Genomic DNA, 27,895 nt, shown 5'->3' with positions numbered 1-27,895 from the left:
CCCCCCAGCAACCTTCAGTTTGTTTTGTGAGATTAAGAGTCACTTATGGTTTGTCTCGGCATTAGGGAAATACAAATTAAAACCACAATGAGATATCACCTCACACCAGTCAGAATGGCTAAAATCAACAAGTCAGGAAATGACAGATGCTGGTGAGGATATGGAGAAAGGGGAACCCTCCTACACTGTTGGTGGGAATGCAAGCTTGTGCAACCACTCTGGAAAACAGCATGGAGGTTCCTCAAAATGTTGAATATAGAACTACCCTATGACCCAGAAATTGCACTACTGGGTATTTACCCTAAAGATACAAACGTAGCGATCCAAAGGGGCACGTGCCCCTTTGGATCATGTGTACCCACATGTTTATTGCAGCAATGGCCACAATAGCCAAACTATGGAAAGAACCTAGATGTCCATCAACAGATGAATGGATAAAGAAGATGTGGTATATATACACAATGGAATACTATGCAACTATCAAAATAAAGGAGGACTGATTTTTTAAAAAAATATTTTATTTATTTATTTGACAGACAGAGATCACAAGTAGGCAGAGAGGCAGGTAGAGAGAGAGGAGGAAGCAGGATCCATGCTGAGCAGAGAGCTGGTGCTGGGCTTGATCCCAGGACCCTGAGATCATGAATCATGACCCCAGCCAAAGGCAAAGGCTTTAACCCACTGAGCCACCCAGGTGCCCCAGAACTGATTATTTTTTTGTGTGTGTACAATGCATACATGCATGTGAATGGACACAGGAAGATGGCTGAAGGATGCACCAGAGCAACAGTGTCAAAATCTAATTAGATATGCAGCTTAAGCATTTGGTAGAAGAGGCAGTTTTATGTCCAGGATGATTCATGTTATCACCTCAGATGCTAAAGACAGAGAGTCTGAGTTTAAATCCCATGTATACCTTTCACAGGCAATGTGGCTTCAGGTAAGGCACTTATCTCACTGGAATTTAGATTCTTCTCATATAACTATAATTATTTTATCATACTTCAGTAATACATATTCAGTATTATTATTATTAGTAGTAGTAGTATTGCTATGATTTAACTATTATTATTAGAAATCTTTTGACACAATTTATAAAGAAACTTGGAAATATTTCCAGGACAAAGCATTCCAGTCACAACCTTTAGACTGAAGTCACTGATATGCAAGGACAAAATAAGACAACAGCTTACTGCACAAGACTCTGTGATACTGAAATATAAATTCCATACTCCAAGGCCTCATCCATGACACTGACATATTCATGCATGCAGACAACTTGTGATAGCTGAAGTGATTGTGTAAGCTACTTGATGAAGATCATACATTTAGTTGGATTCAAGGATTAAGTTAATATATAATGTTACTTATATTTCCTCCAAGACTGATTCCGACCTAAGAGATTATCATATTTTCCACATAGATAAAATTTGGAAGAGGATGCAAAAGTGGCATATTTCATATGGATAGAACAATCCTCATTTTATAAATATTGACTTATTCATTCTTCAGTTCTTGGGTTAAAGCTATGATTTTTAAAACTCCTTTTACACTGTGGTGGAAATAATTCCAAAATATCTCTCAGGATTTCCTGCCCTAGCCCCAGGGACTAGAAATATGATAATATAGCACATATTAATGTAGAATTACTTGTCTAAGGGATTTCAACAATGTGATTAAAGTTACTGGCATGTTGACTTTGAGTTATATGTTTCAATCCTATCTAATCCCACAAGCTCTTTAAAAGTAGAGAATTTTTATTCTTCTCCTAAAAATAAAAATTCTCTACTCCTTGAATAAATGAAACAAGATGGGATTGGGAGGGAGACAAACCATAAGTGACTCTTAATCTCACAAAACAAACTGAGGGTTGCTGGGGGGAGAGGGTTTGGGAGAAGGGGGTGGGATTATGGACATTGGGGAGGGTATGAGCTTTGGTGAGTGCTGTGAAGTGTTTAAACCTGGTGATTCACAGACCTGTACCCCTGGGGATAAAAATAGATGTTTATAAAAAATATAAAATTAAAAAAAAAAAAAAGTAGAGAATTTTTCCTGACCGGCAACAGAAAAGTAAGTAGGATAGATTCAAAGTACAGTTAGACTAAAATGCACCACCCTGGCTTCGAAGATGAAAGGCCACGTACAAAGCCCTCTGGGAGCTGAGAGCCGACATTCCCCCTCTTCCCCCTAATTGTCAGCTAAGAAGTTTCTTAAGACAGGAGACCCCATCTTGAAGCTCCATTTTCCTTTCTAAAGAATAAACTCTTGAACTGGGCCAGAATGCTAATTTTTTCTATAAGCAATTCCTCAAAAAATCCAAAAGAACAACTATCATAAGGACCATAAAACTTTTAAACTTTATGAAGATATAAAAGTTAACTAGTCTATACCAGGAATACATTTGTGTGACAGCATCAATAGAATAATTAATTAGATGGTAATTAAAAACAGGGTGCAGCAATGGCCATGGTAGCCAAACTGTGGAAAGAACCAAGATGCCCTTCAATGGACAAATGGATAAGGAAGATGTGATCCATATACCCTATGGAGGACAAATGGATAAGGAAGATGTGATCCATATATGCTATGGAGTATTATGCCATCAGAAAGGATGAATACCCAACTTTTGTAGCAACATGGACGGGACTGGAAGAGATTATGCTGAATGAAATAAGTCAAGCAGAGAGAGTCAAATATCATATGGTTTCACTTATTTGTAAAACATAACAAATAATATAGAGAACATAGGGAGATGGAGAGGAGAAGGGAGTTGAGGGAAATTGGAAGGGGAGGTGAACCATGAGAGACTATGGACTCTGAAAAACAATATGAGGGTGTTGAAGGTGCAGGGGGTGGGAGGTTGGGGGACCCAGGTGGTAGGTATTGCAGAGGGCATGTATTGAATAGACCACTGGGTGTGGTGCATAAACAATGAATTCTTTTACACTGAAAAGAAATTAATTAAAAAAACAAAACAAACAAACAAAACAAAACAAAACAGGGTGCCTGGGTATCTCAGTGGGTAAGACCTCAGACTCTTGATTCACCTCAGGTCATGATTTCAGGGTTGTGAGATCCAGCCTGTGTTGAGTGTGGAGCCCACATGGGATGTTCTCCCTCCCTCTTTCTCTGACCATCCCCACCTCCCTGCACTCTCGCTCTTAAAAAATAAAATTAATTAATTAATTAATTAAAACAAAAAAATAAGGAAAACAATGAAGGAGTTAGTAGTTAGTAATTGAAAGCAGTTTCATCTGTCAGTACCAAGTGAAGTTTGTTTTTTGATTTATTTTACTCTCTCCTCTTCTTTGTCTAAATCATCTGATAAACTTCTTTCTCCTCTCTCTTAAAAAACCCTTTGCTTTCCCCACATAAGCAGGACACTTTACTTGCTACACCAAATCCATGTTCCCCAAATTGCAATTCCGAGACCCCAAATAGTGGTCTGTGGTCTTTTTCAGTTTCTCCTCCTTTTCTCACTTGAATCTATGAGGGGGCACTGGAAAAACAAACAAACAAACAACAACAACAACAAAAACAAGGTTTATTACTCCCAAGTCACAGAGGGTACATTAAAGGCCTAGGGCCGCACAGTTTGATCACAGGTACACAGAGACAGGGAGAGAAAGAAAAAGCTTGCCTATCTGATATTCTGTCTTTACTGGGAAAAAGAGCAGGGTACCCAGTATTTGTGGGTTAACTACTGGTGAATTTAAAATATAAAGTCCAGGAAGAGAAACACAGGGTCACACAAATGATCAGTTAGAGGTCACCTAGGGCTTTCCAAAAGAGGGACTCCACTGGTACGGCAGCCTGACTCCTCACCTAATTATGTCCCTGGCATTGTGTTCATTGCAGATGAGAGGTCTTTGAAATGGATGCTCCAGCCATCAAAGCTTAATGTTAAAACTTTAAATTATAATAATAATAATTAAAAAAAAAAAAAAAAACAGGATTCCTGGGTGGCTCAGTCAGTTAAGTGTCTGCCTTTGGCTCAGGTCATGATCCAGGGTCCTGGAATCCAGCCCCCTCATCAGGGACCATGCTCAAGGGAAGTCTGCTTCTCCCTCTGCCCACAGCTCCTCTACTTGTGCTCTCTCTCTCTCTCTCTCACTTTCTCTCTCCCTCATAAATAAAATCTTTAAAATTAAAATAAATAAATAAATAAATAAATAACTGTCAGGCACATTATTCTTACTAGGGTCACATTATGAAGATTAAGACTCCAAAATATTCTTTCCCCAGGGGACACAATTCATCTCCTAACATCAACTTTCAAGTCCTAAGTAAGTTTTCATCTCAAAAGATTCTATGTTCAGACATATGCATTTTTTAACCATAAATGTTTTTTTTCAATTATTACATGTAGCAGTAGACAAAATTATTTAAAGTCAGTACATTTTTACATAAGGAATCTCACATAATTTATTTTCATGGCCCACCAAGGTTGCCTTAGTTCCTCCAATCTTTGAATCAAAATTTATCTTCATGATAGCCTTTTTAAAAAGAATATCTGCTTTTTTAAAAAGTGAAATAGCTTGTGTAAATTTATGGTGTACAACATGTTGATCTGATACATTATAATATTGTAGTATGGTTGCCATTAAAAATAAAAATTTGCAAGCTGTGTTGAGAACAGCATAGTATCAGTAAATAGAAGTTATACCATTCTGCAATGCATATGAGGAAGTGTTCAAGAGCACTTGTAATAAAGATGTTTCTAATAATGCCAAGATGCATAAAAATAAATATAATACATATATGTGTGTGTGTGTGTGTGTGTGTGTGTGTGTGTATCCCCCATGCCCAATCCTCAGTTGTCATGTCATTTCAATTCTTTCAGTTGGGCTTATTTTCTCTGAATATTTTATGTGAATATGGACACAATGATGACTTTATGGTGGGATACTTTTCTGCCTAGAAACTTTGGGATCTAATTATTTCAAGCAATTTACATTAGGGCCCTTTGAATAAGAATTGAGTTTAAATCATATTCACTCCTGAACTAGCAAACCCAAGAATAATACAGACTTTGACGATATGCCAATACATAAGATTAAAAAAAAAAAAAAAAAGGACCATCATGTCTTTCATACTTTTGGCAGCTCTTTCTTATAGTTCCTTCCAAAGACCTAAAAAATAGGTCTGTGAGTAAAGCAAACAACATAATTATTCTATGAGGCAACTCCAATGATGTGGGTCTGCAGAAGGTTGATTAGGATAGACCTCTACTCCAAAATTCTATCTTTCCACGCTGTGAAAACACCCCTATCATTAAGTGCTCCACGAGGTCACACTTGTACATAGTGGCCATTGAGTCCTACAGTTCTCTCATGTATGACATGTACTCATAGAGCACGATTGGACATTCCTGCTTGGCCTTCCTTGTGACATGCATCTAGTTAGATGTTTGGATGCAAAGAAGCATGTGGGAGAATCTCAGGAAGAAACCAAATATCATTGTCTGACAACTTGTTTAAATGAGATAATCACAATGTGTCTAGGCAAGGGAAGACTGCTGTTGCCCTCTTTAAAGGGACAGGGAGCTGCTTGTGACAACTAAGAGAATGCATGATCAGTTCTGAGTTCATAGTTCTCCTCTTACATATACAAAGGTATCTACTTTAGAAGTCATACTCTTTCCTATCAAAACACTGACATAAGGGGGAAAAAAAAAAAAACCTGGTGAGGCTCCACATTCCATCACCTTAGCAGTTCCACTCTCATTATCACAAAATTCTAAACCAGAATTAGATCATTATCTCTGTTGGCAAGAGACATGAAAACAGCAGTCATGGGAGCTCCATATCAGAAGCATATCAGAATATATTTTGAATAGAATGTCTCTGGGGAGGTACCTAAATGAAACCCAACATATTCCCCTTTTTATATATGTCTTATCTTTAAATAGAAGAGGACTTCAACTAAAACTCTACCAACTAGGATCTACAAAATGTGACCCTTGCAAAAAGAAAACAAACAACTATGATCAATGATAAACTGATTGAGATGAATAAATTCTGAATCTGAAAAAAAATTGATGTATGTATGTCACAAGTATTCATTGTGGAATTCATGACATTCCATTCCCACACAGAATAGATGACCATTTTTTTTTTCCCCAAGCTAAGTTCTTTTTTTTTTTTTTTTTTTTTTAATCTTTATTTTAAGTAGGCTCTACACCCAACACTGGGCTTAAACTCACAAACCTAAAATCAAAAGTCATATGCACTACTCACTGAGCCAGCCAGGTACCCCTGAAACTAAGAAGTTCTAATATTCCTGGCATAATAAAGTTAATACAAACTTAGCAATTTTGATATAATTTAGTAATTTATAAATAAAAATATATGTTCCAAATAAACAAAAATTCTCATATTAAATTTTATGTACAGCTAATAGACAAATGAAAAAATGTTCATCATTAGCCATCAGGGAAATTCAAATCAAAACCACATTGAGATATCACCTTACACCAGTTACAATGGCCAAAATCAACAAGACAGTAAACAACAAGTGTTGGAGAGGATGTGGAGAAAGGGGAACACTCTTACACTGTTGGTGAGAATGCAAGCTGGTGAAGCCACTTTGGAGAACAGTGTGGAGATTCCTTAAGAAATAATATATGGTAGGATCTCTACGTAACTGACACTATTCATCAAGTCGGGATCAGAACATGTGCACTGTGATGGAAAGAAAGTATACAAAAAATTTTTATTCTATAAAAAAATGGGTTATCTCTACCCCAATGTTTATAGCAGCAATGGCCACAATTGCCAAACTGTGGAAAGAGCCAAGTTTCCCTTTAATAGACAAATGGATAAAATATATACATATATATGGTTCATATATAAAATAAAATATCATGCCTCCATCAAAAAGAATGAATACCCAACTTTTGTATCAGCATGGACAGGACTGGAGGAGATTATGCTAAGTAAAATAAGTCAAGCATAGAGAGTCATTGATCATATGGTTTCACTTACTTGAGGAGCATAAGAAATAACATGGAGGACATTAGGAGCAGGAAAGGAAAAGTGAATTGGGGGAAATCGGAGGGAGAGATGAGGCATGAAAGACTGTGGACTCTGAGAAACAAACTGAGGGTTTTGGAGGGGAGGGTGAGGAGGATTATGTGAGCCAGTAGTGGGTATTAAGGAGGGCACGTATTACATGGAGCACTGTGTTTGGTGCATAAATAATGAATCTTGGAAGACTGAAAAAAATAAAATTTAATTTAAAAAAATAAACAAAAAATAGAGCTACCCTATGACCCTGCAATTGCACCATTGGGTATTTACCCCAAAGATACAGATGTAGTGAAAAGAAGGACCATCTGTACCCCAATGTTCATAGTAGTAATGGCCACACTTGCCAAACTATGGAAAGAACCAAGATGCCCTTCAACAAATGAATGGATAAAGAAGATATGGTCCATATATACAACAGAGTATTATGCCTCCATCAGAAAGGATGAATATGCAACTTTTGTATCAACATGGATGGGACTGGAAGAGATTATGCAGAGCCAAATAAGTCAAACAGAGAAAGTAAATTATCATATGGTTTCACTTACTTGTGGAGTATAAAAAATAACATGGAGGACATTGGAAAATGGAGAGGGGAAGTGATTTGGTGGTAATTGGAGGGGGAGACAAACCATGAGAGACTGTGGACTCTGACAAACAAAATGAGAGTTTTGGAGGGAAGAGGGGCTGAGGGTGGGGTGAACCTGGTTGTGAGTGTTAAAAAGGGCACGTTTTGCATGAAACACTGGGTATGGTGCATAAACAATAAATTTTGGAACACTGCAAAAAATAAAATTGAATAAAATTTTAAAAAATACAAATAATAAAATGGGTTAAAATCAAAAAGATTCTTAAGCATCATATAATTCAATATTGCCATATTGATGAATGGTGGCAAATGGTGATATACATCAACACTGCAAAAATACAGTTTTTAATCCAAATATATTGGTGTCTCTCAAGTTACCCTCTTTTCTAGATCTTATTAAAACTCACTAAGAGGGGCACATGGGTGGCTCAATGGATTAAGCCTCTACCTTCAGCTCAGGTCATGATCCCAGGGCCCTGAGATTGAGCCTCACATTGGGCTTTCTGCTCAGCAGGGAGTCTGCTTCCCTCTCTCTCTCTGCCTGCCTCTCTGCCTACTTGAGATCTCTCTGTCAAATAAATAAATAAAATCTTTAAAAAAATAAAGCTCACTAAGATAATCCATATTTGCAATGTATTTGTTTCAAAGCCTAAAAAGTCCCCTCTGAGTTTTAATATTTTCAGTTGGCTGCTTATATGTTTTACCTATAGCCCACATGAATATATCTACTTAATTTGGGACATGTATGCTATAATCATAATAACCCAAAAGTATAAATAAATTATTATAATTTGTATGATCCAAGGAAAAGTTAATGCTTCCCCCAAATTAGAAGTGATCATTGTAGAAGCAAAACGTTTTTACAAAAAAAAAGAAAAAAAGAAAAGAAAGAAAAAAAGTGTACCAATCCAACTATCAGAAACTTTCAAAGGTAAAAATAATCCATCAGAAAAATAAATATTCACACTATGTTCTGCCACTGTTTTAGAAGAATCTAAATAAATATAAGAAGTATTTGAAGTATGACCCCCAGAAATAAAAGGGGATTACCTAGCTAACAGAGTGTCCCCTAAAACATAAAAATTTTACAATTATTTGAAACTGGTGCTTTCTGCTCAGTCAACCAAGAACAACCAAGTTGAAGCTCCATGGACTGACATGATGTGACTGAAGTGTCTAAGATAAAGGAAGTCATTTGAAGGAGGAAAGCCTCCCAGGCTGTGGTTATAAGTGTATAAAACATTACTTGTAAACAGAGAACACCAGAATTCAGTATGAAAAAAGGCAGGGAAAACACTGAGTCAAAACCACAGTGATGCTAGGCAGGCAAGAGAGGCAGAGACATAGCAGTGAACATGAATATATCTATGTCAAAAGCATGAGTCTTGACATGGCTGTTTATACCTGGTGCTGTCTCCTCTGTACATGAAAATGACTCAACACTAACCAGTGTACATGTTCATTCTTGAAGGAATGAATTTTCATGTCCCTTGATGATGTTAACATCACAATAAAAACATAAGATTCTCTATTGGCTTCTAGGTGAATCTGAACTATGAAGAAAAATTTGAAACACCCATTTATCTTTTGTCATCTAAGATCAACTTCTTTCTCCATAACTTCCTCATGGCATCTTTCACCTCTGCATTCCTCAATGTGTAAATCAGAGGATTGATCAAAGGTATTCCAAGGGTATAAAACACAGCTATCATCTTATCCATGGGGAAGGTGGTTGCAGGGCGTGTGTATATAAATATGCAAGGACCAAAGAACAAGATGACCACAATGATGTGGGAGATGCAAGTGGAGAAGGCTTTTCTCCTCCCTTTAGCACTGTGGTTTCTCAGAGAATACAAGATAATAACATAGGAGCACATCAGCATGACAAAACTCACTGTACAAATGGCCCCACTATTGGAAACCAACAGTAGGTTGATCACATAGATGTCTGCACAAGCAAGTTTCAACAAGGGCTGTAAGTCACAAAAATAGTGATCAATCACATTGGGACCACAGAAGGGTAAACTCAAGGTCAAAGAAAGCTGAGCTGAAGAATGTACACAGGACCCCACCCAGGCCATAGCCATCAGCACAGCACAGATCCGACGACTCATGATGGTTGTGTAGTGCAGAGGCTTACAGATGGCCACATAGCGGTCAGCAGCCATGAGGATAAGGATGAAGATCCCCAAGCAGCCAAAGAAATGTAGTGAAAAGACTTGTAACATGCACTCACTGAAAGAGATAGTGGTCTTCCTCAAAAGGGCATCCACAATCATTCTAGGGGCTATGCAAGTACAGAGGCAGCTGTCAGATAAGGATAGGTGGAAAAGGAAGAAGTACATTGGACTCCCGAGTGTCTGGCTGGTCTTGATAGTAGTAATAATCAGAAAGTTACCCAGCAATGTCCCTAAATAGAAAAGCAAGAAAATGACAAACACTATTTTCTTTCTAACAGGATCCTGGGTCAACCCAAGCAGAATGAATTCAGTCACGTTATTATTCAGCTGCATTATTTCATCAATTAGGAGACGCTTGAGTATGAATTTGTTGATCTGCAAAAAATAAAGGTTTTAATTCATGGTGTGATGTGTGATTTAATGAAACATTTTAAGCAAACTAAATATTCCTCATCAATATTTTGGGGGTGAGTTTTCACAAGTCACCTCAATAGTTCTTTCCTTTATTTATAATTATCTTTTCATAAGGTCATTATGAGTCTCAACAATCTTGTGAAGGTTATATCTTCCTAGAGCACTCGTCAGATACAATCTTATAGCATTTAAATGATTCTGATTAATTTTGACAATTAAATGAATATAAAGTTAAAAGATATGGCTCCATTTCATTACTAATGGCATTAATTTTGTATATTTAATATATCATTGGGCCCATGTTTTGATGGTTTATCACGTGGCATTTTCAATATATTTGAATGCCACTAGAGTTTCATGTTATAAGTAAAAAAAATCACACCTGATATTTATCCTATAAAGAATGTCTTTTTTATACATACATTTATCAGCCTGTATTTGTTATACATACTTTTAGAGTATATTTTTATATATTTTATATATTATATAAACACATACAAAAGAAATTTATACCTTTATAAATATATAACATGTCCTCTTTGAAAATATTTGCTGCCTGATATTACAGCTTGAAAAGAGGAACAGGAAATGCTTAATCTTCTAAATAATATGCTATTACCTTGATACACCTTTATGATACTTAGTATTTGACAGACACTAATGCAGATAAGTGAATGAATGTTCTTTGATAGTTGTTTATATCTCAAATATCTGCCTTTCTAAATTTCTCCCTCCCATTTTTATAAGACACTCCTTAGTGGACCCCAAATCCCTGAGGTTATGTATAAATGAAAAGGGGATATGATCGCTCAATAGCTCATGCTTTCACTAATCCAAGTATTAGTTTTAGCACTTTGGGTCTGAGGTCATTTGGGGAGATGTCACCAGGTAATTCATGTAGGACCAGATCATTATGACTATCATCCCCTGTAGGGTTTACAGGTACCCAAAATCCCACATCCTTGTAACAGAGCAGAGAGTCATAAGAGTGAGGCAGATATAGTTTAAGACAAGAGGAATAGTAATAGTCAGAACTGACTTTATCCAATTTGTTTTCTACCCTGGCAAAGTCGATGATCATCCAACTTTGAAATCTCACTCCTTTCAAATGAAGATTTCATATTTTTCAAATTTGGAGAAAAAAATGATCACGGACTTCAGTTCCAAGAACAAAATCTTCTATCTAGATCTTTTTTGCCTATTGAAAAGGCACTACATACAAGTAAAAATAAAACCTGAAATGTGATGGGTTGAAATGTAACTTGTAAGATTTACTTATTCCATTGTGTTCCTTCTAAAAGTCATCTACATTATGCTGAGTGTAATAAGTCAAGCAGAGAGAGTCAATTATCATATGGTTTTGCTTATTTGTGGAGCATAAGGAATAAAAGAGAAGACATGGGGAGATGGAGAAGAGAAGTGAGTTGAGGTAAATCAGAGGGGGCGATGAAGCATGAGAGACTGTGGACTCTGAGAAAAAAACAAAACTGAGGGATTTGGAGGGGAGGGGGTGGAGGATTGGGTGGGCCTGGTGGTGGGTATTATAGAGGACACATATTGCCGGGAGCACTAGCGTGATGCATAAACAATGAACTCTTGAACACAGAAAAGGAATTTAAAAAAAAAAAATTAAAAACAAAGTCACCTATCCTTTGTTATCTGTCCTGAAATTTGTGAGCATCCATAGCACAGATGAACTAAACGGACAGAAAATTCCCCTTATATAATCTTTTCCTCTCCCTTGGTAAAGTTTCTTCTCCCCCAATGTAATTGAACTGTACCTTATCTTCCTCCAAATCAAAAACCACTCTAGGGAAAGTGTCTGGTAAGTTTATTTACCTCAGAATTCCATTTTATTTTTGTTTAATTTTCTTTGGATTATGTAATCTTTGTCAAAGATTTCAAACTACAAAGAAAATGAGTTGGTGTCTTAATCAGTACAATAAGCTCATTCTTTCCTTATTCATTTGAAAGAGTGATCCATCACAAAATATTTGAACTTGAAACTATACCCCAAATTGTGACCACTCTTTTGAGTGTATGGTTTCCATGTTATCAACACTTTAGATTGTTCATTCCTGAAGCAAAATTATATACACATGTGGACATATATTTTAAGATAAATTAACATAAATATATATGGCTTCATTAAGTTGTTAGTAACTGTGAGTTCTCATCAGATATATAATCCATAATCTCTAATCAATAATCTCCTTCCTTCTTCCTACATTTCTATCTACTTCAGTTGTCCCTAAACTTCAGGACCCAATTCAAAAAACTCTCCTCTGGAGACCATTGGTTTACGTTATGATAAAAAAAAAAATAATAATTCTCACTCCTATTCTCCAATGGCATCCTTTATAGCTTTTCTTGTAAGATTATTATTGAATAGGAGCCTTTGAAAACTATTTATTCCCAGGATTTTATTCTCCAAAGTTCCAACCCCAACATCTTGTATCATATAGGTACTTAGTAGTTTTTAATTAAATTTTCTTAATTGCTTCTTAAAATATATTTATCTGATGGTTTTAGTAATATTTAGATTATGGAACACGTCCACATCATTAATCCCCTGTGGCTCTCTATTTATTATGTGTGGCAGACAGACATTCTCCTGACTTATAAATCCAGGAACTAAGCTGAGTTCAATTTTAAACAATGTAGTAGACATTGGAGCAGAAAATATTGTATTCTGAAGAGCATCACACAGCCGTGAAAGATTCTTGGAACACTGACACCCATAAAAATCATCATCTAAAACATTAGCATTTTCTACAAGACTCTTTAACCCACAAAGAATGCAAGGAGAGCCTTGACATTTTTCTTAGGTTCTTGTAACTGAGGCATGTTTTTGTCCAAGTCTTAGTGGATGACCACATGTCCATTTTTCCAAGGACATGTTCACACTGTCATGTGGTTCTCCAAGAAATATGACAGAAAAATGAGTTGCAATGACCTGGGGACAAATGGCCCTAATACAATAACACATGTTCTTATAAGTATTGCTCTTACCTCAACTTTTCAAACAAGTGAAGCCAACTTTGGAATGTCTAAATCTGTCAGCATGAAAAAAAAAAAAATTAAATGTTGGGTTTGGAGGTAACAGAGAAGAGCTGAAAAAAAGCACACAGAAAAAAAAAAAAGTGGAGAATAGATGAGAGTGGAATATAGTATCAGGTGAATAATTCTACCCCATAAATCTGTTTTTCTGCAGCAGCCACAGTGCTTGCTGAAGGGCTTCCTTCAACTACCTAACCATCCCTGATTGGTTACACTAGACTTCCATCTCTGGGAGAACCCCTATACTCATATATATGCAAAATTCACATGCTCTGTGGGCAGGTTAATAAACTGTCCCCATATTCTTTACCCCTTAAAAGCCCAAAATGAAGAAGGATTAAAAAAAAAACCATCACACATATATGATGGCAGTTTTCAATTTCATGATGTTGTGTTGCCTCCACATTGCCATGTTTCCTCCAAACTTTCCATGAGAAAAAGTTGTTCAGCAATCAGACTACATCTCAAATGTGGGTCAAATGCAAATTAAATTCTTACAATATTATTTTGAAAACATATAAAGAATAATAACTCCATGCCATGGTGTGCAAATTTCTAATTATTTTTTAGATTTATTGATTTGTTTTAAAGAGAAAGAAAGAAAGAGCAAGCAGGGGGTAGTTGTAAGGCAGAGAAAGAAAATCTCAAGCAGACCTGGAGACCTTGACCACTGAGTATAGAGCGAGATATGGCACTCAATCAGGGGCCCGAGATTATGGCCAGAGCTGAAATCAAGAGTCAGATGCTCAACCACCTGAGCCAGCAAGGAACCCCACAACTTCCTATTTGAAGCTGTCACTTGGAGATAGGAAAGTTAGCATTCTCCCAAACCTGTCAAGGTCATGTCTCTATTGACCTTTTCTCCAGATTATCACCAGGTTTAACTCTTCTAACTTTTGGTATCCATACTGAGGATCTATCCTCCTCAGTGACCTTATATGAAAAGCATTTGTGAACCTTTACACATTCTGCTACCTCACGAACCTATAGTAAATCTTACAACATGAAATCCTTCCTTCCATCCCCATACAACAATGGAAAACCACACAAAGATTTTCACATACCTGGTACTCATAAAATATTTGTGAGTTCATGAGATTATTTTACTCCAAACTTACCTTTCATTTTATTTCATTACTGTATTAATAGTAAACTTTTGAAAAAAAAATCTTTTTTTTTCATTTTCTCTTCGCAGAGGATTTGGGAGCAATGGCCAAATGATGTATGAAAATATATTTTAAATATATTGGATTATTTTATAATGATGCCTCTCTGAGTACAAAGATGTAAGCAAACTGTCACTTACCTGTTAGAACACCATAAATTAGTGCCAAATATTTCCATTCCTTTTTGAAAGCAGCCATCCCATGAAACACAGAAAAAAAAATCCTTTTTCTGCATCCTAGAGGGAATATTTTAAGACATAATGATAAAAAATATTAGCACCCTAGAGAATACCATTCCCTAAAGTTTTCTCTTCTTTATTAATCAGAAACATCCCAGATGTTGTAATATGTTTAACTTTTGGTTCTAACACAGTAGAGTAAGATAAATCTCCTCAGACTTAGATTTTGTAGATCTTGGTGCTTCTGTGGCATTTGGTACTTGGGATGACCAAAGACACCGGGGAAAAAGGAAAATACAGATGCTTGATGATGTGAAGAAGAAAAAACAGTGTCTTTGGCAACAGAGGATGTGGTTCTCTAAGAAACTACTCTGATCCCTGCCCAGTGCCCTAAATTAATATCTATGCTTTAGGAGACAAGCTTCTTTGGCTCTTCTAATTTATTTGCAAGTACAATCCAGGGAAAGGAGTATAGTGTCCCAAAACCAGAGGTTGTGTTCTCTGTGTTATAACTGAGCCCACCCCCAAAGAACCAGATTTGTAGTAAGTGATCTGAAGATTAGTATGTGTACTGAGTATATATCTTATTAAGAATTCCGATTTTACTGCTCAAATCTTCACAAGTTCCATAAACTTTATGGAGGTGTAATATTCCATAATATTCCATAAACTTTAAATACTCATTGAGGTTGGGAATTACCACTGTCTTATTATCCACCAAATCTACTAGTAAGTATTTACAAAAAGCAGTTCAGGGGTGCCTGGGTAGCTCAGTCATTAAGCCTCTGCCTTCAGCTCAACTCATGATCCCAGGGCCTGAGAACTAGCAGGACATTGGGCTCTCTGTTCAGCAGGAAGCCTGCCTCTCCCACTCCACCTGCCTGTATCCCCTCTCTTGCTGTGTGTCTCTCCATCAAATAAATAAATTAAATCTCAAACCCCCCCCCCAAAACAGTCTATATTATGCATTAAGCAATCTATGGTTACTAACTGAATGAACTGAATGAATGAATTAAACAAGTAAACCAAGCAGAAAAAAGTTTTGAGTGGGGGCACCTGGGGAACCCATTTGGTTAAGCATATGCCTTGTGCCCAGGTCAGGATCCCTGAACAGGTTCCCTGTTCAGTGGGGTCCCTGCTTCCCCCTCTGCCTCTCTCTGTCTGTTTTTCATGAATAAATAAATAAAATATTTTTTAAAAATGCTTTGAGTGATAATTTATAATTACTTCTGAATAATTCCCCCTTATGGTGGTAGTTGGAATAAGTTGAAGAGATCATTTCTGAACTAATCTAAAACTACTAATTTAGAAATAGTGGATTGAAGTGAAGTCTGGTCTGGGGAGACAGCTAATAGTCCTCTAGGAGTCCCTTCAGTGTTGGCCCTCAATTGCAGCTAGGGTCAATAACACTGAAACACTGAATCCCACTAAACATCAAATAACCTTGAAATGTCAGGTTGTCCTCATAATACAGTGTGATATTTCTCATGAAGTGCTGTAGAACGTATCATCAATAAGGAGAATCTTTGGCAGGCATTTGCTGTTTTGAGGAAACATCTCCAACACTTCAGCAGATACACCATACTTGCCTCAGGAAGAGGCTAAAGATGAGCTATAAAAACTGTCTTAGTTGGACCTGGGTGGCTCAGTGGATTAAAACCTCTGCCTTTGGCTCAGGTCATGATCTCGAGGTCTTGGGATTGAACTCTGTACGGGGCTCTCTGCTCAGTGGGGAGCCTGCTTCCCCCACTATCTGCCTGTCACTCTGCCTACTTGTGATCTCTGTCTGTCAAATGAATAAAATCTTAAAAAAAAAAAAAAAGAAAGAAAGAAAAATAAAAAACCTTAGTGCACCCTGTTTGATTTTTCCTGAAAGGATTTGTCTTCCTTCTTTGAATGAACCTTGATTTTCCCCTGAAGACCCACAAATCCTCCATATTTAGTATGAGTTATGAGCAGCATTTTCCCCAAGGATGGGACTATGACTTCTGTGTGGCCAATCAGAAAGCTTTTCCCCCATCCCTGTTTAATGATCAGGTCAGAGTTCTATTTGCAAATGAGATGCAAGCTCAAAATTTTTGCTTGGACTCATGAAAAAAGTTATTATTTTCTTCCTAATAGAGTTTCTGGAGTAGAGACCCAGAAATCTTAAGATCTTGTCATAGGGGAGAGAGCCTGATTTAAAACGGAGTGAGCCCAATAGGAAGCAGAGCCAGCAGATAAGTAGGAAAAAAATAAAAAATCTTTAATTCTACATTTTTCACATTTCCAACACTTTTACCATATTTATTTTATTCATTTTATACTACTTTTTTGCATGCTTTTAAAAAGTATAATGAATATTTGCAAACTTAACACTATCCAAAGAACTAAAATATTACCAAAAGTTAAATCCAATTAACTCCTTCCTTATCTTGTCCCTGCTTCATCCTAAAGGTAGCTAATATTTGAATTTTTTTTAATACATCACTATCTTATTTCCTGAAATTAAAACATCTTAAATATATTGTTCAGTTTCTCTGTTTTGAATTTTACAGAATATAACAGACTATATGCAGAATTCTAGGAATTGCTTTTATTTTTCATTTAACATTATGTATGTTACCAAGTTTTACATTGGTTTGTGAATACAGTTGTAGGTTCATTTTTACTGTCATAACATACTCTTTTGACCTCAAGAAGATAGCCTAACTAAGATAGATTTACCTTCATCCTATTTCATAATTTAAACACCCAATTTGAAGAGGTAATGGAGAGAGATGAATCGATACACAGAAGATCTTTAGGACAGTAAAAACAATCTGTATGACACTATAATATGGGATACATATTATTATTATGCATTTGTCCAAACCTACAGAATGTACAACAGCAAGAGTTAGCCCTAAGGTGAACTATGGTCCATGGGTGATTATGACATATCAGTATAAGTTCAACTGCAACAAACACATGACTCTGTAGGGGATGTTAACAATGAGGAGGCTGTGCATGTGTGGGGGCAGTCAGTACATGGGAAATTGCTATGCCTCCCTCTCAATTTTTCTGTGCACATAAAAGTGCTCAATAAAAGGATTTACTAGCTGATGTATAGACTTTCACACACATATGCCAAGTTTTCTTCTGGGGTCATAATCTATCCTGAAGCTATGACAATGTTGTATTCCTTAGGTCAGCCTTACTCTCAGATACCTTGAAACACCAACTCCTGCCTTTGGATCATGATACAGGAAAGGAAAAAGTGGATTCCCTGAGGTACACAGCAAACTGTGGTCAATAACTCCTTCCAACATGGTCTCCTGTTCTCCAAGGCTGATGCAATCCTTTAATAATCAGAATGTGTGATGCCAAAACCACTAACACACTAACAGGCACTTTTGTTTTTCAACTCTTCAGGGACACCTTCTTCCAGCAGCCAATGGTTTCTTGGCAAGAAGTTTCAGAGCTAAATTCTACTATGGAGCTACTGAAAAATGCTCCTACACACAGGCTCCAATTCTCCCAACATAATGCCTGATTTTCTGAAGACATTACATCAGCCACTTAGAATGGTATCTTTGTATTTCTGACTCCAGTGCCCTGCTCAGTCATGAAATGTAGCTGAAGCCTCCAATCATTCTCCCTAACCATGAACTCATGCCAAATCCCTGCCTTTACATGGAACATCTTCCTGAGATCACTCTTCTCCTGCTTCCTGTCACTCAGAGCATGGGCACAGAGCCATCTACGCATTCAAGTCTTGTGTGATCCATTGACGTGTCCACTGTTTACACACATGATACCTACATGTTCCTTGATAATGTGTAAATAATTTTCGTCAAATTTATAAAAGACTTTTAAATAGGGATGCTCTAAAACTCAGCTTCAGCCTTGGCATTCATCCAAAATAATTTATCAGTTTAGACCTCAGCATTTGAAAGACTAAAGAGAAAAAGGCCTATATCAGTGTCATTTCTGGTTGTCTCTGCTCTTCATGGATATGACTTTATAGGTTACTTCTGCGTCCAATCTGCCTAATGGTACAATTACAGATTAGTCATGGCATTCAAATTCACTACTGATATATGGATATTTACATTCAAATATTAATGAACACTGTAAGCGTAACTTGGAGAAAATACCGCTTTTTTTTTCACTTTGGTTTTCCTGTGGATTTGAAATATTTTGGATATGACTTGAATCATCATTATTATAATACCAATAATTAGAAAACAAACCTCTTTCCGTGATGTGAACACACACATGATAGCCACAACTGCAACTGACAGCAAATCACTTCAGGAATAGGCATCATAGGGTCACAAAACAAATGAAATTGCACGGTTTTTTTCCCCCATTTTTAAAAAATCTAATGCCTTGTTAATAAATAAAAGAATCTTATTTTGACTCTTGCCTCAAACTAATTAGCAAATTTATATAATGGGTCTAGCACGGTCCTGTAATATTTAGATTATAACATTTAATTCTGAAATGTTTAAATCTCTTAAGAATTAAATTTATCTTTTAGAAATATTTTTACTTTTTGTTTGATTTGGGCATTTGTAGGGAATGATGATTACTGAAAAGGATCTTGATGAATTCTTCCAGTGAGACATTGAAGAAAGTTTCCAGCATAGGGCAGAATGGAAAAAAGAAAAGAAAAAGAAACATTAAGATGCAGGATACAGGGTCAAAGTAGAAACACAGTCTTTGAAAGGAAGGAAAATTAGCTTTTTCAGAAACCATCTGGGGTGGTAAATGCTCTAGGTATAACTTCTGATACCCAAAAAGATCTCCAAAATGACCTCTCCGCCTTGCTTCCCCATAAAGCATGCCTCCACAGAAAATGACCTCTGGTTTCCAGCTATTGGAAGAAGACTGAAGAATTAACAAATGCTAAAACCTCTATTCTTCTGTGTTTTGATAAAGTTTGAGCATAAAAATTATAATTAACAGTAAAATTCTCCAACACACTGGATCGTGGGAAGCTGAGCTCTAATGAGAAGACAGGGACTTTCTCAATCATTTGTGTCTTTCCACAAATACTCCTAAAACTAGAAGAGGTTCCCAAAATATAAAGCACAGCTCCTTCTCTTCCCTTCATTGTAAGAAAATTACCACTTTTACTCTCCCCCGCCCCTTTCTCACTTCTCTTCAATCCTTAACTGCCCCCTCTGCTTAATCTTGTTAGGAAAGTTTCTCACTTCCTTCTGCCCTTGAGTCATTATTAGAAAAACCTTCTCTACCATAAAGCAGCAACACTCCTTTGCCACAGTTTCCCTTATTAAACAGATAAGTATTTTCTATTTAAACTGTTAATTATTTTTATTTCCCATGGTATAAAAATATTATTCCAGAAACTAAACATGTATTGCCTTAGCAACTTTTTAAAATCATTTATTTTCCAAATAATTTAAAAATCACATTAATATTTTTCCCAAAATCTTATCTCTGACAAATATAGGAAAGAAATGGTTGAGAAGATGCAGGAATAAAGTTATCTTATATATGACTTTAAATAAAAACTATTCAAGTGGAAAAAAAAAATGATCTATTTCAGAGATGTGTGTTCAGCTTCCACAATATCTTTATTCCTTAGCTAATGCCACACACTTGTAATTATTTGTAGCTGGGTACTGTATTTATCTGATAGAATTTCCCCCCATTTTTGGTCCAAATTATCTGCTCATGTTTTGCTTATTTATTTTTCAAGAGAAAACAATTTGTCTACTTAAAAATATATGTTATTAGTGATTTTACTGGGGAACTCCTTAATGCGTAGGTTAACTTGGGAGAATTGAGATCTTTGGATGCTGTGTATGTTTCACATATCAGGGGAATTGGAGGAAGCAATCCTTGACACTCACGCAAGACCTGGATAAGTCTGGGTTTCCCACCCACCAGAATAGAGAAACTCATAATTCACAGGACAAGGTAAGATATTAAAAAGTGCATTGTCTCAATAGAGAGGAAAACTTAATCATAAAATAATCACTGTTCTGGTCCCATTTAACAAAGTTCAAGAACAATTATAGAAATGCAAAATATCCAGCAACAAAGATAAAAATCATAACGCACAACAACCAATCAAATATTACCAAGCATGTAAAGAGGCAAGAATATATCATTCATTTCATGGGGACAAAAACAACCCATTCAATACCACACACACACACACACACACACACAAACAATGAATATAGAATTAGTAAATGAGGACCATAAAATTATTATTATCACTGCATTGAATATCTTCAAGAAACTGGAGAAAAATTCGAATATGGTAAGTATAGACATTGGAAACACAAAAAAGAGCCTTATTTGAGGCTTTTACATCACTTTAAAAGTCTAGTGAATAAATATACAATAACTGGGATGAGAATAGCAGATGAACAGATTGTCCACTGCAGCAGAACAGATTAGTAAACTTGAAGACACTAAAATAGAAACCATCAAAATAAAGCAAAGAATTTTAAAAAAGGACTGAAAAACAAATACATGAGTATCCATGAGCTAAGAAAAGACTTCAAACAGCCTTATGAATGAATAATTAGAATCTTCAAAAAACAGGTTGGGAGAAATTCCAGAAAACAGAAATAATGACCAATTTTTTTTTTTTTTAATTTAGTGAAAACTGTAAATCCACTGAGCCAATAATCAAGTAAGACACAAAGTCATGATGCACACTGCACTAATAGATACATCATAATACATAGGCCAAAAACAGTGATTAAAATGAAAATGTTACCCTAATGTTCATAGCAGCAATGGCCACAGTCGCCAAACCATGGAAAGATCCAAGATGCCCTTCAACAGATGAATGGAGAAGGACAATGTGGTCCATATACACTATGGAGTATTATGCCTCCATCAGAAAGGATGAATACCCAAATTTTGTATCAACATGGACAGGACTGGAAGAGATTATGCTAAGCAAAATAAGTCAAGCAGAGAGAGGTAATTATTACATGGTTTTGCATAAGGAATAACATGGAAGATATGGGGAGATGGAGAGGAGAAGGGAGTTGGGGGAAATTTGAGAGGGAGACAAACCATGAGAGACTGTGGACTCTGAAAAACGATATGAGGGTTTTGGAGGGGTGGGAGGTAGGAGGTTGGGTGAGCCTGGTCGTGGGTATTATGGAGGGCACGTATTGCATGGAGCACGGGGTGTGATGCATAAACAATGAATTCTGGAACACTGAAAATAAATTAAAAATATAAATAAAAATTTTTAAAAATGTTAAGAGCAGCCCAAGGGAAAAGACACTCGATCTAGAGCAGAATAAAGATAAAAATCACAGCAAACTTCCCACCGGAAACACTGTAAACCAGTGGAGCCCAAGAGAATGGAGCAACATCTTTAAAATGCTCAAAGAAAAATTGTCCACCTCAAATTCAATACTCACAAAAATATCTTTAAAAACAAAGCTGTAGTGAAGACTTTGAGACATATGACGTTCAAGAAATGTATCAGTACCAGCCATTTAGTGAGCAGATAAATCCTGCCAACTAGGAATATGGTTCTGAAAGAAATGAAGATCAACACAAGTGGTAAATATATGTGCAAATACAAATCGTATGATTTTATATCAGCAAAAGCCCACCTTAACTCATTTTTTTTTACTCTAAAATATGTGGGTTGTTGCAGATAAAATAATTTCCATTTTAATACTTTCCCAACCATGTACCAAATATTAAAAACCTAAATTTAAATGTTCTCCTGATATAACTAGAATCTCCCTCCTAAATCCCTGAAAGTTAAATATGCTAGTTTCCCATAGAATAGTCCCAAACCAGGCTAAAAGCTGAATGTGGTGTAATTTGTAAAGCCTTGTGGGCTGTGAGAAATAGGAGCAATGTATCAAAAAATGATCTCATCTTCAAGGGAGAATTAGGAGACTTTATTTTTTTCTTATTTTTTGTAGAAAATGCAGGGCAATTTTCCTTTTTTATTATGTTCATTTAGCTAAAATATAGTTTGTCATTAGTTTTTGATGCGGTGTTCAATGATTCATTAGTTGTGTTTAACACCCAGTGCTCATCACAACATATGTCCTCCTTAGTACCCATCACCCTGTTACCCCATCCCCCAACACCCACCATTCTGTAACTCTCAGCTTATTTGCTGCAGGCCAGAGTCTCTCATGGTTTTTCTTCCTCTCTGAATTCTTCCCGTTTAGTTTTCCCTCCCTTCCCCTATCATCCTCTGCACTATTCCTTATGTTTCATATATGATTGAAACCACACAATAACTGTCTTTCTCTCCTTGACTTATTTCACTTAGTACAATCCCCTCCAGTTTCATCCATGTTAATGAAAATTGTGGTATTCATCCTTTCTGATGGTGAGTGACATTCCATTGTGTATATGGGCCACATATTATTTAGCCATTCATCTGCTGAGGGACATCTCTGTTCCTTCCACAGTTTGATTATTGTAAACATTGCTCCTCTAAACATTGGGGTGCAGGTGCCCCTTCTTTTCACTACATCTGTACCTTTATGGTTAGTGCCCACTAATGCAATCGTTGGATCATAGGGTAGCTCTATTTTTAATATCTTGGGGAACTTCCATACTTTTTCCAGAGAGGTTGCACCAACTTGAATTTCCACAAACACTGCGAGAGGATTCCCCTTTATCCACATCCTCTCCAACTATTGTTGATTTCTGTCTTGTAAATTTTAGCCATTCTGACTGGTGTAAGGTGATCTCTCATTGAGGTTTTGATTTGTCAATTCTGTGACGGTAAATGACATTGAACTTCTTCTTTTTTTTTTTTTTTTCATGCATCTGTTATCCATTTGTGTGTCTTGTTTGGAGAAGTGTCTCTTCATGTCTTCTGCCCACTTCGAAACTGAAGAACCAGGAGATGTTAAAGAATGGCTCTATAATATAATAACTCTTCTTTGTCAGGTGTGTATCAACTTAGATAATCTCCTGCTCTCTGAGATTGGAAAACAGTCATCCAAAGAGCAGAAGCGAAATGAATCAGCCCTATGCTCCTGGAGTTGTTTGCTCTAGTGGGAAATGAAACCATGTGAGTAAAGTGACCCTAATAATATATCCCATGAAAATTGATCTGAACAACAATTACAACAATATGTATAATGAAGTGGAAGGATCATGCCAATTATAGGAAGAGGTAGGAATATGTATTTTGGATAAAGTCATCAGTAGATAAACTCTCCAGATTAATGGTGGGTATGAATAGCAGAGTTCACATCAGGCCTGCTGCCAGATTTGAGGTGTTTTAAAATATATTTGGAGGAGGTGCCAAATAGACCATTTACAGAACACTTTTTTTTAATTTATATTTTTACTTTTTTATTAACATACAATGTATTAGTCGTCCCAGGGGTACAGGTCTGTGAATCGCCAGGTTTACACACTTCACAGTACTCACCATAACACATACCTTCCCCAATGTCCATAACTCCACCTCCCTCTCCCTTCTCCCCTCCCCCTGGCAATCCTCTGCTGTGTGAGATTAAGCATCTCTTATGGTTTGTCTCCCTCCCAATCGCATCTTGTTTCATTTATTCTTTTCCTATCCCCAAACCCCCACATTGCCTCTCAACTTCCTCAAATCAGGGAGATCATATGATAAGTGTCTTTCACTGATTGACTTATTTCGCTAAGCATGATACCCTCTAGTTCCAATCACATCATCACAAATGGCAAGATTTCATTTCTTTTGATGGCTGCATAGTACTCCATTGTGTGTATATACCACATCTTCTTTATCCATTCATCTAATGATGGGCGTCTAGGTTCTTTCCATAGTTTGGCTATTGTGGACATTGTTGCTATTAACATTTGGGTGCATGTACCCCCTAGGATCACTACATTTGTATCCTTAGGGTAAATACAACTAGTGCAATTACTAGGTCATAGGGTAGTTCTATTTTCAACTTTTTGAGGAAATTCCATGTTTTTTTCCAGAGTGGTTGCACAAGCTTGCATTCCCACCAATGATGTAGGAGGGGTCCCCTTTCTCTGCATCATTGCCAGCATCTGTCATTTCCTGACTTGTTAATTGTAGCCATTCTGACTAGTGTGAGGTGCTATCTCATTGTGGTTTTAATCTGTATTTCCCTGATGCTGAGTGATGTGGAACACTTTTTCAACACTGCTGGTCATCTGGGTTTCTTCTTTGCAGAAATGTCTACTCATATCCTCTGCCCATTTCTTGATTGGATTATTTGTTCTTTGGGTGTTGAATTTGATAAGTTCTTTATAGATTTTAGATACTAGCCCTTTCTCTGATATGTCATTTGCAAATATCTCTCCCATTCTGTCAGTTGTCTTTTGGTTTTGTTAACTGTTTCCTTTGCTGTGCAAAAGCTTTTGATCTTGATGAAGTCCCAATAGTTCATTTTGGCCTTGCTTCTCTTGCCTTTGGCGATGTTCCTAGGAAGAAGTTGCTGCAGCTGAGGTCGAAGAGGTTGCTGCCTGTGTTCTCCTCAAGGATTTTGATGGATTCCTTTCTCACATTGAAGTCTTTCTCCCATTTTTTAAAAGATTTTATTTATTTATTTGACAGATAGTGAGATCACAAGTAGGCAGAGAGGCAGGCAGAGAGAGAGAGAGGAGAAAGCAAGCTCCCTGCTGAGCAGAGAGCCTGATGTGGGTCTCAATCCCAGGACCCTGAGATCATGACCTGAGCTGAAGGCAGAGGCTTAACCCACCGAGCCACCCAGGCACCCCTCTTTCACCCATTTTTTTTTAAATATAATTTTTTATTTTTTATAAACATATATTTTTATCCCCAGGGGTACAGGTCTGTGAATCACCAGGTTTACATACTTCACAGCACTCACCAAAGCACATATCCTCCCCAATGTCCATAATCCCACCCCCTTCTCCCAAACCCCCTCCCCCCAGCAACCCTCAGTTTGTTTTGTGAGATTAAGAGTCACTTATGGTTTGTCTCCCTCCCAATTTGAGTCTATTTTTGTGTGTGGTGTAAGGAAATGGTCCAGTTTCATTTTTCTGCATGTTGCTGTCCAATTTTCCCAAAACCATTTGTTGAAGAGCCTGTCTTTTATCCATTGGACATTCTTTCCTTCTTTGTCAAAGATTAATTGACCATAGAGTTGAGGGTATATTTCTGAGCTCCCTATTCTGTTCCATTGATCTATGTGTCTGCTTTGTGTCAGTACCATACTGTCTTGAGGATGACAGCTTTGTAATAGAGCTTGAAGTCCGGAATTGTGATGCCACCAACTTTGGCTTTCTTTTTCAATATTCCTCTGGCTATTTGAGATCTTTTCTGGTTCCATATAAATTTTAGGATTATTTGTTCCACTTCTTTGACAAAAAAATGGGTGGATTTTGATAAGGATTGCATTAAATGTGTATATTGCTTTAGGTAACAGTCATTTTCACAATCTTTGTTCTTCCAGTCCATGAACATGGAACATTTTTCCATATCTTTGTGTCTTCCTCAATTTCTTTCATGAGTACATTATCGTTTCCTGAGTATAGATTCTTTGCCTCTTGGGTTAGGTTTATTCCTAGGTATCATGTTTTTGGTAACAATTGTAAATGGGATTAACTCCTTAATTTCTCTTTCTTCTGTCTTGTTGTTGGTGTAAGGAAATGCAACCGATTTCTGTGCATTGATTTTATATCCTGACACTTTACTGAATTCCTGTACAAGTTCTAGCAGATTTGGAGTGGAGTCTTTTGGGTTTTCCACATATAGTATCATATCATCTGCAAAGAGGGATAATATGACTTCTTTGCTGATTTGGATGCCTTTAATTTATTTTTGTTGTCTGATTGCTGAGGTTAGGACTTCTACTGCTATGGCGAATAGCAGTGGTGATAATGGACATCCCTGGCATGTTTCTGACCTTAGCAAGAAAGCTCTCAGATTTTCTCCATTGAGAATGATATTCGCTGTGGGTTTTTCATAAATGGCTTTGATGATATTGAGGTATGTACCCTCTATCCCTACAGTTTGAAGAATTTTGATCAGGAAGGGATGCTGTACTTTGTCAAATGTTTTTTCAGCGTCTATTGAGAGTATCATATGGTTCCTGTTTTCTATTTTTTTAATGTATTGTACCACATTGATTGATTTGCGGATGTTGAACTAACCTTGCAGCCCTGGAATAAATCCCAGTTGGTCGTGGTGAGTAATCCTTTTAATGTACTGTTGGATCCTATTGACTAGTATTTTGGTGAGAATTTTTGCATCTCTATTCATCAAAGGTATTGGTTTCTAATTCTCTTTTTTGATAGAATCCTTGTCTGGTTTGGGGATGAAGATAATACTGGCCTCATAAAATGAGTTTGAAAGTTTTCCTTCCATTTCTGTTTTTTGGAACAGTTTCAGGAGAATAGGAATTAATCCTTCTTTAAATGTTTGGTAGAATTCCCCTGCCAAGCTATCTGGCCCTGGGCTCTTGTTTGTTGGGAGGTTTGTGATGACTGCTTCAATCTCCTTACTTGTTATGGATCTGTTAAGGTTTTCTATTTCTTCCTGGTTCAGTTTTGGTATTTTATATGTCTCTAGGAATGCATCAATTTCTTCCAGATTGTCAAATTTGCTGGTGTATAGTTGCTCATAATATGTTCTTATAATTGTTTGTACTTTTTTGATGTTGGCTGTGATCTCTTTCATTCATATTTTTATTTACTTGGGTCCTTTCTTTTTTCTTCTTCTTTTTTTAAATTTTATTTATGTATTTGACAGGCAGAGATCACAAGTCAGTAGAGAGGCTGCCAGGGACAGGGGGAAGCAGGCCACCCACCAAGCAGGAAGCTCAACACGGGGCCCAATCCCAGGACCTGGAGATCACAACCCGAACTGAAGGTAGGGGCCCAGCCCACTGAGACAACGAGGCAACCCGCTGTTTTCTTTTTCATAAGTCTGGCCAAGGGTTTATTAATCTTATTAATTCTTTCAAAGAGCCAGCTCCTAGTTTCTTTGATTTGTTTGTTTGAGGTGTTGTTTGAGGTGAAAAAAGCCATGAAACTGGGGAAATGAGGGACTTTTGTTGGCAAGTGACTGTCATGCTAAGATCTTGTTTTTTTTTTTTTAATAAAGACAAATTATTTTTGGAAGGTATGAGAAATAAACTTTTCATTCTCCACCAGGAGCCAGAGGGATTTATTAAAAATAGAAACCTACTGGGGCACTTGGGTAGTGCAGTCAGTTAAGCATCACTCTACCGCTCAGGTCATGATCATCTGCTACTGGGATCAAGGCCCACGTTGGGCTTCCTTCTCAGTGGAGAGTCTGCTTCTCCCTCTTCCTCTCACTGCCCTCCACCTCCCTGGCTCATGCTCT

At 36.9% G+C, this 27,895-nt stretch overlaps 1 protein-coding gene across 1 annotated transcript; it reads right to left on the bottom strand.

Moving 5' to 3' along the window:
• Positions 1-9,197: 9,197 nt before the first annotated feature.
• Positions 9,198-14,629, bottom strand: LOC309841467 (olfactory receptor 4C16-like; the record flags this gene model as incomplete). The annotated part of the gene is made up of 3 exons (XM_082684436.1): positions 14,578-14,629; positions 13,224-13,324; positions 9,198-10,172 (listed from the first exon to the last, which is right to left on the bottom strand). The coding sequence occupies exon 3, from the start codon at positions 10,128-10,130 to the stop codon at positions 9,198-9,200; it is 933 nt and encodes a 310-aa protein (XP_082540562.1). The 5' UTR covers positions 10,131-10,172; positions 13,224-13,324; positions 14,578-14,629.
• Between the last annotated feature and the right edge of the window lie 13,266 nt (positions 14,630-27,895).

This window comes from Mustela nivalis (assembly GCF_964662115.1).
Source record: "Mustela nivalis genome assembly, chromosome: 9".
Lineage (NCBI taxonomy): Eukaryota > Metazoa > Chordata > Mammalia > Carnivora > Mustelidae > Mustela > Mustela nivalis.
The sequence above is the reverse complement of the archived record's forward strand: the minus strand, read 5'-3'. Positions and strand labels throughout refer to the sequence as shown.